The sequence below is a fragment of the Bos javanicus genome, chromosome 2, assembly GCF_032452875.1.
Source record: "Bos javanicus breed banteng chromosome 2, ARS-OSU_banteng_1.0, whole genome shotgun sequence".
Classification (NCBI taxonomy): domain Eukaryota; kingdom Metazoa; phylum Chordata; class Mammalia; order Artiodactyla; family Bovidae; genus Bos; species Bos javanicus.
In genome coordinates, this window is record NC_083869.1 from 18044216 (window position 1) to 18056489 (window position 12274).

At 38.6% G+C, this 12274-nt stretch overlaps 1 protein-coding gene across 4 annotated transcripts in view; it reads left to right on the forward strand.

Annotated features, from left to right (window-relative positions):
• The window catches only part of CCDC141 (coiled-coil domain containing 141), a 230738-nt gene that overhangs the window by 170079 nt on the left and 48385 nt on the right, over positions 1-12274 (forward strand). For all 4 annotated transcript variants that reach the window (XM_061434124.1, XM_061434130.1, XM_061434139.1 and 1 more), the window contains 3 exons: positions 3166-3345; positions 9767-9946; positions 10513-10638. In XM_061434124.1, the coding sequence (XP_061290108.1) occupies positions 3166-3345; positions 9767-9946; positions 10513-10638 (486 nt within the window). The remainder of the gene's footprint in view (positions 1-3165; positions 3346-9766; positions 9947-10512; positions 10639-12274) is intronic.

Here is a 12274-nt window from a genome sequence, read left to right on the forward strand (position 1 = left end):
AATTTACATACCCTAAAATTGCCTATTTTAGGATGTAGTGATTTTTAGTATTTATTTATAAAATTGTGCAAACATCAGTGCACTCCAGTTTTGGTATGTTTCCACCACCCCAAAAGAGCCTATGATACTTTTTGTCAGTCCTGGTTGCCAATCTCCCAGCCTCAGGCAAGCACTAATCTGCTTTCTGACCCTATCAGTTCACTTCAGTTCAGTCACTCAGTTGTGTCCGATAGATTTGCCTTATTTGGATATTTTACATAACTGGGATAATCATCCTGTTTGCTTCTTTATCTGTTACTTCCTTTTCTTGATTCAATTCTCTGTTCCTGAAGTGTGGTGGGTCACAGACTTCTTGCCTGTGCTCTCTCTTTTGTGCATTTTACACACTCTGCCTACAAAAATCACCCCCAACCAACACACCTTTGGTTTGCAATGCATCAGTAACCCCAAATTGGTTCTTCAGCCCCAACTGTTATGAGCTCCAGGCCAGTATTTTCAACTTCCAATTATACTAACTACCTACTGGTATTCTGTAGCCTCCTTAAAACTCAACAGAACACAACTGGTTATCTTTTCTTCAAACGTGTTTCCTTCTGTATTTTGGCATTGGATTAATGGACCCACCATCTTTCAGAAGTCCTGTGTAGAAGTTCAAAGTCTGTTCTAATCCCTCTGTTAATGCGGACTTATTTTGTATCAATACCTGAACTTTTAATTCCTGATTTTGTTTCATCCTTATAATATCCCTATATGTATTCACTATTATCCTCACTTTACAAATGAGAGAAACTGAAGCTCTGGGAAGTTAGACAAAACAGGTAGTAAACATCAGAGCTGAGGTTTAATCCCCAGTCTCCTCCCTTTTGTTTTTCCATATTCTGAAGGCCATGCTATCCCATATCTGTCTTTAGAGACGACCTGTGAGATTTCTGAATTCGCCTTTGTACCATCACCTCCTCAGTGCAGGTCCTCATCATCCTTGCCCAGGTTAAAGAAATTGTATCTGCCTGTTCTCTGTGCCTTCTGTAATTCTCCCCTTCATGCCTTTCAAAAAACGATCATTCTAAAGCACATCTGATCATGTTACCTCCTGAAATTCAGGCAATATGACAAATATAATTTGTGACGCAAATTATAACTTTTACTCTCAAATGGATAATGTATTAAAGTTGATTATTAATTCACTTTAAAAAAGAAAGTAGTCCATATTCAAGGGAAATTCCTGTAATGACATCATGCTTACTTACATTCAAGGAGGTTTATTTTTGAGCAGTTAGGAAAGGAGGATGACTTAAAGTTTAGGTTTTGAGAATTTCACATAACTGACAGCCCATCAGATTGGCACCCCAGCCTGTAGCGCACAATGCCACTGAAGTACTGATGGTTGTCATGCTGATTTGGAGTCACTGTGAGAGCTGTCAGTTGTTTCAAGCTAACGAGAATGTGTCACATCATGTTGAGTAGAGTACCAAACATGTTGAAACCGGCTGGCTGGCTTTATCCCAACCCAATGATCATGCTTGCGTCTTAACACTCAGTGTGTGCTATCTGGACTTCACCCACACCGAGATCGTTTATCCTGCTCTTAACCAGCCCGTGTTTCACACTTGTACCTTCGCACTCATTATTCCTTCCATCTGGAGCCCCCTTCTCCTGTTCCCTGTCACCCTGGACAATCTGAAAGACACAGATCAAGTGTTACTTTTGTTGTGCTTTCCGGTTTCTTTAGATAGAGCTGGTGGTCCCTCCTCAGTGTGCCCAGAACATGGTGTGCATACTTGTCTTCGTGGTATAATAATTTGCTTATGGTTCTCTTTCTCCCAGAATTATCTTTGGGAGCCCAGGGAGACAGATGCTTAGTTCTTACTATGAAATCGTAGGGGACCCCCTGGAGGAGGTAGCATTTTAACTATCTCATGAAGGATAAGTAGGAGTTGAAAACTAAGAAAAGATCATTCTGGGCTGAGGAAATAAGCATCAGCAAAACAGAGGCATGAATAAATGGAATATGGGGAAAGAAGAGAGAAGTTCTGTGAGTGCCCTTTGCAGCACTCATTAAATGAAGAACCATGTTAAAATCTTTAAAATATAGTGACTAACCACTACTGAAATTTCATACCTTCTTTAGATGGCTTTCAGTAGATATGAACTCTTTGAGTCTTGTCCTGTTGGCTGTTAAACTGAAAGAAAGTGAAAGTTGCTCAGTCATGTCAGACTCTTTGCAATCCCACTGACTGTGGCCCACCAGGCTCCTCTGTCCATAGAATTCTCCAGGCCAGAATACTGGAATGGGTAGCTATTCCCTTATCCAGGAGATCTTCCCAACACAGGGATCAAACCCAGGTCTCCTGCACTGCAGGCAGATTCTTTACCATCTGAGCCACCAGGGAAGCCCATTGGCTATTAAGTATTATTCAAAATGCTTAAAAAATTTTGTCAAAATTTTTCTACTACTTCTATAATACCCAGTTTTGTGTTAATCTATAGTTCTACAGGCACATTTGATTTTATATAAACTCTGTCCAAAGACACTGATTTAAAATAATCTAGTACTGCTTACATTGGTTAGCCAATAAGAAAATATAATTCTAGGGAGGTAAAGTAACCTCAATAACATTTTCTCATGGAGGCAGTTTAATATTAATACACATACAGAAAATTCATAATTATTAGTACTCTTTTGTTCTGGTTTATCACTGAGGAGAAGCAAGTCGTGATTTACTGATTATGAATAATTTTTTCACTGATTTACATTTCCTTTTGATTTGTAATCCTTGATTTTATATGTTTATCTTTCTTCTGAATTATAAAACTCAGCTCTAAAATGAAACCACACTGGTCTTTGACATAAATTGTCCCCAGTTGCAAAGCATACACATGTACAGTACATAAATATGATTTTGGCTACAGTAACTAGGTCTTCTGGATAATAAACTTGTCAGCTCAATTTACTACCCAGGGGTAGTCAGTCTGGTCTGTCAACAACCTAAATAGATTTGTGTCTTTTCAGTCAGTTGACAATACTTAATAATTATTTAAAGACTTCTGAAATGTAGGTTCCAAGTAAATTCTTATATAGGCTTTCACTGGAATCTAGTATTTTTCCCTTTAAAAATGTTTTGAAGTGTTCTTAACTTTCATTTATATTCTCTCTCTTTTTTTCAGGTAGAGAAACAATGTCAGGGCCTAAAGGAGTTTTACCAAACTGATATCCTACGAAAGGAGGAGGGCGGTGCTGAAGCCAAGCATTGGTCTGACTCAGTGGAGAAACAATGGCAGCTATTTTTAAAGAGGAGTTTTTTAACGCATGACCTTGGGCTCGAGTTCCTTAATTTAATAAATATGGTAAGAACGACAGTAAATGAGTCACACCTTCTTCAAGGATTACTTGTCAAAGTCAAGATCGTAAATTCAAAATTTCAACCGTCATTCAGCCAGGCTGGTTTAGGAAGTTCTTTCTAGCTTCATTCACCGCGAACAGTCCTGAAGCCCAGCATTTTTGTGCTTCTTTGGTCCTAGACCCCTTGTGAGTTTATCATGTGAAGGCTATTATATCTGTTAAGAAGAAAGAATGACAATAATCTGAATGCAACATTGTTATTATTACACAGAGTCCTCAGAGGTTCACCCCAAAGTTCTGAGTTAGGTTGAGAGCATGCAACAAGATTCTTACAAAATTTCCAGAGACTGAAGATAACATCTAGGATGAATCTTCATTTTGAAGAATATCTTATAACACCAGATTTTCATAGTGAAGCCCCATTGTACTTAGAAATGTATCCTAATTTTAGTTGTTAAGTTAGATTTGTAAAGTATACTAGAATACTTATATCAACTTCAGGCCCATTCACAACAGAACTCTTATTCTTAAAAGATGGTTAATCCACCTCTCCTTCAATACCTCAAGTATCTTCCTATTAAAACAGTTTGTTTTATGTTAGAAAATGCCAGCTTCTAGAAAGGTTTGTTTCTTTTTTTTTTTAATGTTAAGTTGAATCTCTCTTCATATCTGATTCTAACCCTCTATAGATCCACAGAGAAGAAAAATGTATTCATATTTCATCCCTCTTACACTCAAAAAATTTTCAAACCTGGAAGACAGTTGCAAAGTCCAGTTTGAGTCTTCTCCAGCTAACTAGATATAAATCCTTTCTATTATTTAAGAGGTAGCTTTATTTTTTTCTTCATCCTAATCCTCCCTCCCAAAATTGTCCATGACCTATCAAAACCATTCATAATATGTAAACAAAAAGTAAAGCACCACTTCAACACAAAGTGGACATCATTCTTTACCAACGAGAACTAAGATTAGACTAGTGCTTATAGCAATAATTTTACTTTATTGGTTTATATTAAGCTTGTGATGAAAGAAAACTGTAATCACATCACATTTTTTTACTGCAATTCCTGCCAAGATGGGTCTTTCCCATTTTATGTCCTTGTCACCTATTTATCTGTTTCATACAAATGTGAGCTTTTATATTTATTCCTACTTTGTATCACTTTGTTAGTTTTAACTCATGATTGCATCTTGTTAAACTAATTTTGTGCCTGTTATCTACTACATTAGCCATCTCTCCTGGGTTTAATGTCATATATTAATAAGTAAGCCTCCCACGGCTGCAATTAGATCTTTAATAAAAGTGTCTGAGGGTCAGGTTGATACTCCAATCCATTAAGCAATCAGTTGATAAACCAGTCTTTGAAACAATCATTGACACTCCCAGTAGTACTTTATTTTAACCAGCATTTCACAGTCTTTTTCTCAAGTCTCTATTGAAAGATGCTGCTAAAAGGAAGGTCTGTCTACCCAGTATCCTATCAATTGTGTAATATAATTTGGCAAAAACTAGGTTGACTCCTGGTGATCTAAGGGTTCTTTCCGAAGTGCTCACAATCTGCTTGATCAGTGATGATTTTATTGCCCTGGTTTTCAGTATAAAGCCTATTGATCAGTAAATCACATAGTCCAGGCTTTCCCCTGTGTGATAATCAGGGCATTTTTCTTTCTCTAATTTTCTGGCCCTCCTCCCATTTTCTGTAGATTTGCAAAGATGGCTGACATCTGCAGTTTTCTCAGAACTCTGACATGTGATGAATCTCAATCTGGAGCCCAAATTCATTTGAAACAGTCTCTAACTATTCTCATCTACTTTGAGCTACAATTTCTTCTTTATCTTAGTTGTTTCAAACTTTGTTGTTTAAAGACCATTCTTCTTAAACCTATATGGAGACAAAATATGCAATAAATAATTCTAATTCATCTAACACTATCCTTAAGCATCAGTGAGGACCTGTTGAGTATTTTACCTATGTTCTTATATTTGTGCTTTACTATAAAAAATGTTATTTTTTACTTGGAACATTTAGAACATATATTATCTGTCTATATCCATCTTTAAGATTTTTACTTTTTTCAGTATATTGTTATGTGTATTTCTTCACTGTGTACTTCTCTAATTTGCACTTAAAAAGGAATTTACATATTTGCAAACTGCACTTTTCTTAGTCTAGCCTTTTTCAAACTATCTTCCTTTTGAGAAATTATATTTTTCAGTTCTGAAATTTCTAGTTGGTTCTTTTTTTACTATGTTATATTGCCAGCAAAAATCTCTCTTGTATCCTCTCTTTCTCAATCTTTCCTGTGCTTTCATGACCATATTAATTATGGATATTTTAAAGTGTTTGTCAGCACAGTCTAACATCTGGATCTGGAATTGCTTCTATTATCTACCTTTTCTCTTGGTTTCTAGTTGTGTCATCCTGTCTTGGGATGATGAGTGAATATCTGTTGAATGCTGGGCATTATGTATAAAACATTGTGATTCCAGATGGTGTTATGTTTTTTCCCTAGGTAGGTATTGGTGGAAGATCACTTAAGCCAATCAGGAGCTGGTGAAGTTGAGTCTGGACTATAGTTCTATCAAGGCTCCATCTATTCTGATGACCTTGGGCTCTCATTGTTTTCAAGCTGGAGCTTGGTACATTCTCTGAGTTCTGTCCGCCAGCAGGTCTCTAGCTTGAGAAGTCTTGCTGCTGCTGCTAAGTCACTTCAGTTGTGTCCGACTCTGTGTGACCCCATAGACGGCAGCCCACCAGGCTCCCCCGTCCCTGGGATTCTCCAGGCAAGAACACCTTGGGGGACTGAAAAAACCTCCACTCTGCTTTTCAGAGGCATTTGCTTGAGTTTTCTAATCTACTGCCCTGCCCTGTTCAGCCCCAGTATTTTGTCAATGTTCTAAGATAAATATCAGCTGTGTACTTGAACCCCTCACCTCCACCAGTGTCTGTCAAAAGCACTATTGGTTTCTGTGTTCCCCAGTAAAGCTTCATGATCAGCTTTACTGTCAGTGCACAGAATTGGGAAAAGGCCCTGGCTGCAGTAAGAGAGCTCACCACTCTCAGATTCATCCTTCCCTGGAGTCTTGGCCTCTTTAGTTCTTTTGGACTTTAAATAGATGCCTCTGCACTTATTCCAGCTTTTCTAGTCGCTCTAGGTAGAAGCACTGCTCTGCCCCTGGCTACTCCATCCTACTCAGGAACAGAAGTCCTTTATTCCTTATTTAGAATGTTTAAGATCATATGGCCAGATTTTCATTTAAGATCTGCAGCAGGAATCCATTCAAAAAAATTTTTTTATCACATGCCAGTTTCTTTTTTTATTTTATTTTATTTTATTTTTAAACTTTACAATATTGTATTAGTTTTGCCAAATATCAAAATGAATCCACCACTTTATTTTATATCTGTGTCTAAACTCTGATATTCAAAGGTCCATTCAGAGTTTTCAGAAATAGTGTTCATTTTACTACATAACTTGGTGGCCTTTTATCTTGGCATTATAAACATGATCACTTTAACTCAAGGTCCTTACCACTATCATATGATAAATTTTCCCTTACTGATAAGAATTAAGGTCTACATAATTCTTAATTTGATTAGTTCAGTGACATTCTGAGATAGAAAATTGTTGGTAAAGCAAGTCTAACACGGTTTTTATTCTCTTCATATCTTTTGGACCATTAGGCTTTTAAACAAACATTATTGCTGAAATGTGGTAACCAGTTTGGTGGTTAGGAAGGAAGAAGGCCAGCTGGCATTTTCTGCTGAGTGCTCTACTCTTGATTGTTGCCAAGGCTCAGATTTCTCAAGCTTGAAATGAAAAAAATTTTCAAATTCATCTAAATAACATCACAATGAGAAAAACTAATTTAGGGTAGAAATCTGGTAGACATCTTGATGAAAGTGCCAATTTACTAATTTATAGTGGCAAATAAAGAATGGTACCTGGAGTGCTGCCTGCCAGTTATCAAGATATCTGAAAAGCAAGATGTCAGAAGACCACTCATTGTGTGTGAATCGACATGGAGAATGGAATATCTAGTGCTCTATTTAGACCACATGATGCCATATTTTTCAGTGACCTTATACAGAAGTATATGGATTGAGTAGTTAGTGTTTACTAACCAGACCTCAGGCAAAGTGTTGAATCTTTCTGAGTGGCCACAGTACTTACATTTGCCAAATGCATAAGCACTTTCTTGAATCCTGGTAGCTAGGCATCAACAAATCCTACCATAGCACTCTCTTTTCTGGGCCTCATTCAGAGCGTACACTCTTCAGATTATAGTTGCCATTGACATGCTACACATTCCAGTTTTCCATTAGATCATGTATTATGTAACATTTTTATTAATAGTTTCTTAATAATATATTATACCCTATCTTTATTTATAGCATAGATAAAAATACAATTTACTTTAGGTATTGCTGTGGCTAATATCTTTCATAATATGTGGCTTGTTCATCACAGTTATAGAATACATCATTTTACTACTAGATTCCCAAATTCACTGGAGAAATCACATATAGCACCTGCAGGCTTTTTTGCAATTAAATGACACTTTATAATGTCTACATTAATATAATTATGCAATATCAATGTCATTTAAAATAATTTAAAAATAAGATGGCCTACCTATTATTTAAAATGTCCTGTTACATATTCATGACACTATCTTCTAACTATAATCTAAAAGAGTCTTTTGACTTTTAGATACACAGCTGTCATTGCCATTATAGAAATTCATGTACAGTTGCTCCTTAGAAATTCAGGGATTTCCTGAGAAGAGTTGGCCATAAAGCAGATTTTTGTTTTGCTAAACAAATATTCTTCTGCCTTTTTCGATGTTTGGACACTAAAAAGGTACATGGTTTTACTCCTTGGCTCTCTTATACTTTTCCCTCTAATTGAATTTCCCATTATTTAAAACCATTGTTTAAAGGATTTCAAATCAGATAGCCAGAATATATGAAAGTTGGGAAGAGAAGTCTTGGAATTTAGATATTGTGCTTCTGGTATACAGTGTGTGTGTGTGTGCACGTGTGCTCAGTCATGTCTGACTGCCTGTGATCCCATGGCCTGTAGCCCACAAGACTCCTCTGTCCATGAGATTTTCCCCACAAGAATACTGGGTGAGTTGCCATTTTCTCCTCCAGGGGAATCTTCCTGACCCAGGGATTGAACTGTGTCTCCTGCATCGCCTGCATTGCAGGCAGATTCTTTACTGCTGAGCCACCAGGGTATAGAGATACAAATATAGAGATACACTTGGCCTTCCATATCCAGGGCTTCCACATTCCTAGATTCAACCAACTTTGGATCAACACAGAACACTATCCAGAGGTGGTTGAAACCTGCAGGTATGGAAAGCCAACCATGGGACTTAAGCATCCACTGGTTTCAATGTCTAGGGCAAGTCCTGGAACCAGTACCCTCCTCCCGTCCTGCCCACATGAATACCAAGGAACAACTGTATATAGATGCACATTTCAGATCTCATAAAAGGGAGTAACTTGAGGAACTTCTCACAAGAAAAACTTAAAATAATTGTAGTGTATACAATGGGATAGTACAGAAAGAAAAACCCGGAACAATTTTCCCCCTCATGGCCCCTAATACTGAGATATTGACATATTCTAATGTGTGTTAAAAGGTGGAATTCACTTCAAAATGTATTCATTAAAATAATCTCAGCTTCAAAATTTCTGTATCCCTGTGCTCATTCAGTCATCCTTCAAACCCTAGGGAATAAACAAATCTTAGAGGAGGAGACTGAAATGCCAGTGGAGTTGTGAACAACTAGCAAGCTCATGTCCAAGCATGTATTATGGGCTCCGAGAGCTCAGCCTGTGCACAGACCTTTCATGTCGTGGTCCATGCACAGGTTGGAAAAGAATTTCCAGACATAAGGCAGAAGGAGAGGAAAATAAAGTTTATTAAAGTGGGAAATGCTGTTAGAACAGCAGGCCTGCTCCAGGGAGAACTGACATGAACATGGGTCCTTAGTCCGTTTTTATACTCAGGGTACAAGGAGCGCGATAGGGGTCTTGGAGGTCGTTTGCTGATTGGATGAGGCACATATACTGGTCGGGGGAAGAGTAAGGCAAATACCTTCTTCCTGTGGGGTAGGAGGGGAGGCAGGTTATACTGCTCAGGAGGACCTGAAATCCTTTAATAGTTATAACGTGGGAGAGGGAAGGATGATAAGGGTCTGGTTTTTTTTCTGTTCCTGCATTCTAAGACCATCCTTGTTTTCTTCTGTTCTTTTGTCCTTGGGACACCACATTTCAGGCTTTTCTTGATGTCAGGATTGTGTTCTGCTTTGGCTATGATAAAGCGTTTGCCTCTTAAAATAGTTGTATGCAAAACCATGTTGTATTTCTTGGAAAAGAAAAGCCATTACACAGGTTATTAATTCCACAGGCAAAAGAAAACGAAATATTAAATGTGAAAAATGAAGTACACGTCATGGAGAACACTATGGAAAGCCAGAAGGCGGAAAGGGAAGAACTCAGCCGCCTTCGGACAGCCTGGCAACTTAAAGCCGCTGCAAGCAAGCCCGTGAAACAGCAGTGGGCAGCATTCAAAGAGCAGCTTAGAAAGGTGAGGGAACATGCAGTGGGTTTTATTGAGACTTAAAAAGAAAGGCAATTCTGATGCCTACTGTAACATGGAGAAACCTTGGAAACATAAGTGAGATCAGCCAAACACAAAAGGATAAATATTGGGATTCCACTTTAGTGAGGTAGCTCGAGTAGTCAAATTCAGGGAGACAGAAGGCAGAAGAGAGGTTATCAGAGGCTGAGGGAAGGGGAAAACAGAGGTTGGTGTTTATCTGGGACAGAGTTTCTGTTTGGGAAGATGAAAAAGTTCTGATGATGGATGGTGGTAATGATTGCACACCAAAGCTCACTAACTCCACTAACCTGCACATTTAAAAGTGGTTAAAATGGTAGATTTTTTTGTTGTTATGCATATATACCACAGTGAAAAGAGGGCTTGTGCTTTTATTCATTGGTGGTTTAGAAGCAGAAGCTCACTCTAGGTAGTGAGTGTTTTCATGGCAGTTGAAAGGTTTGATGACACACCCTGTCATTACTGGAATGATTATGATGTATTTGCTGGTGGTAACAGAGAAAACATGCATAACTATCTAATGTCTATTTCAGACCATGCACAACTTAAAACTTCTTCAGGAAGCACTTATGCCTGTGTCTGCACTTGACCTTGGAGGGAGTCTCCAGACCATTTTAGGTCTACGGAAAAAATGGAATGAAATGAAGCCTCAGTTCCAGGTGAAGGAGCAAACTGATGACTTGGGTGAATGAAAAAAGAATGAAAAGCTGTTCAGTTGAAGCTCACTTAATTAATTTTAACCGTCTGATGAATTACAATTTTTTAAAAAACAAAAGCATTGCTTTTCTAAAAGTCCATGTGTCAGACACATTTTTCTTCCTTTTTAAATGCAATGTGTTATATTTGATGATATTCAAACATTCAGGCTACAAAAGGACCTTAATATATTCTTACCTTCAGTTCAGTTCAGTTCACTCGCTCATTCATGTCTGACTCTTTGTGACCCCATGAATCGCAGCACGCCAGGCCTCCCTGTCCATCACCAACTCCCAGAGTTCACTCAAACTCACGTCCATCTAGTCAGTGATGCCATCCAGCCATCTCATCCTCTGTTGTCCCCTTTTCCTCCTGCCCCCAACCCCTCCCAGCATCAGAGTCTTTTCCAATGAGTCAACTCTTCACATGAGGTGGCCAAAGTACCAGAGTTTCAGCTTTAGCATCAGTCCTTCCAAAGAACACCCAGGACTGATCTCCTTTAGAATGGACTGGTTGGATCTCCTTGCAGTCCAAGGGACTCTCAAGAGTCTTCTCCAACACCACAGTTCAAAAGCATCAATTCTTCAGCACTCAGCCTTCTTCACAGTCCAACTCTCACATCCATACATGACCACTGGAAAAACCATAGCCTTGACTAGACGGACCTTTGTTGGCAAAGTAATGTCTCTGCTTTTGAATATGCTATCTAGGTTGGTCATAACTTTCCTTCCAAGAAGTAATCATCTTTTAATTTCATGGCTGCAGTCACCATCTGCAGTGATTTTGGAGCCCAATAAAATAGTCAGACACTGTTTCCACTGTTTCCCCATCTATTTCCCATGAAGTGATGGGACCAGATGCCATGATCTTAGTTTTCTGAATGTTGAGCTTTAAGCCAACTTTTTCACTCTCCTCTTACCTTAGATTATTTTAATTTAAATTATTTCCTTATTAATGTATTCATCATATATTTATTCTAATTCTTTTCCTAAAAGGTATAGATATGTTTTTGATTCAGAGATCTCAAGGCAAGTCTAGACCCTCTTTGACATAGAGGTTCTGCTGTCCTCTGTCACTGAAATTATCCCTGTGATGTCATTGTCCCCACCCACTGGCACCCCAGCCTTCTGCCACCATCCCAAGAATTTTGTTGTGCTCTCCCATTCTCCCTCCGAGAGGCCTCAGGGTGTGAGAGAAAAAACCATGAGTCATATTCCCAGGCCCTGATGGCTTCTGCATTCCTTAACCCCCACTTCCTGCCACTCCTGAGCCTGATACAATTGCTGGAAAAGTTTGCCAGTCATTTTATCCTCCTACCTGGATTCTGTTCTTTGCTGCAAAGATACCTGTGTTTCTGTTTGTCACTATTTTGCAAGTGTTGGATGTAAAGAATCCCAGGACTGGAAGTTTGAAGTTTCCTTTAGGGAATATCTAATTTATGTTCCTTTAAGACAAAGCTGGGGGCTTCTTGGGTGGCACAGTGGTAAAGAATCCCCTGCCAATTCAGGAGATGCAGGAGACATGGGTTTGATCCCTGGGTCGGGAAAGGTCCCTGGGAGTAGGAAATGACAACCCGCTCCAGTGTTCTTGCCTGGAAAA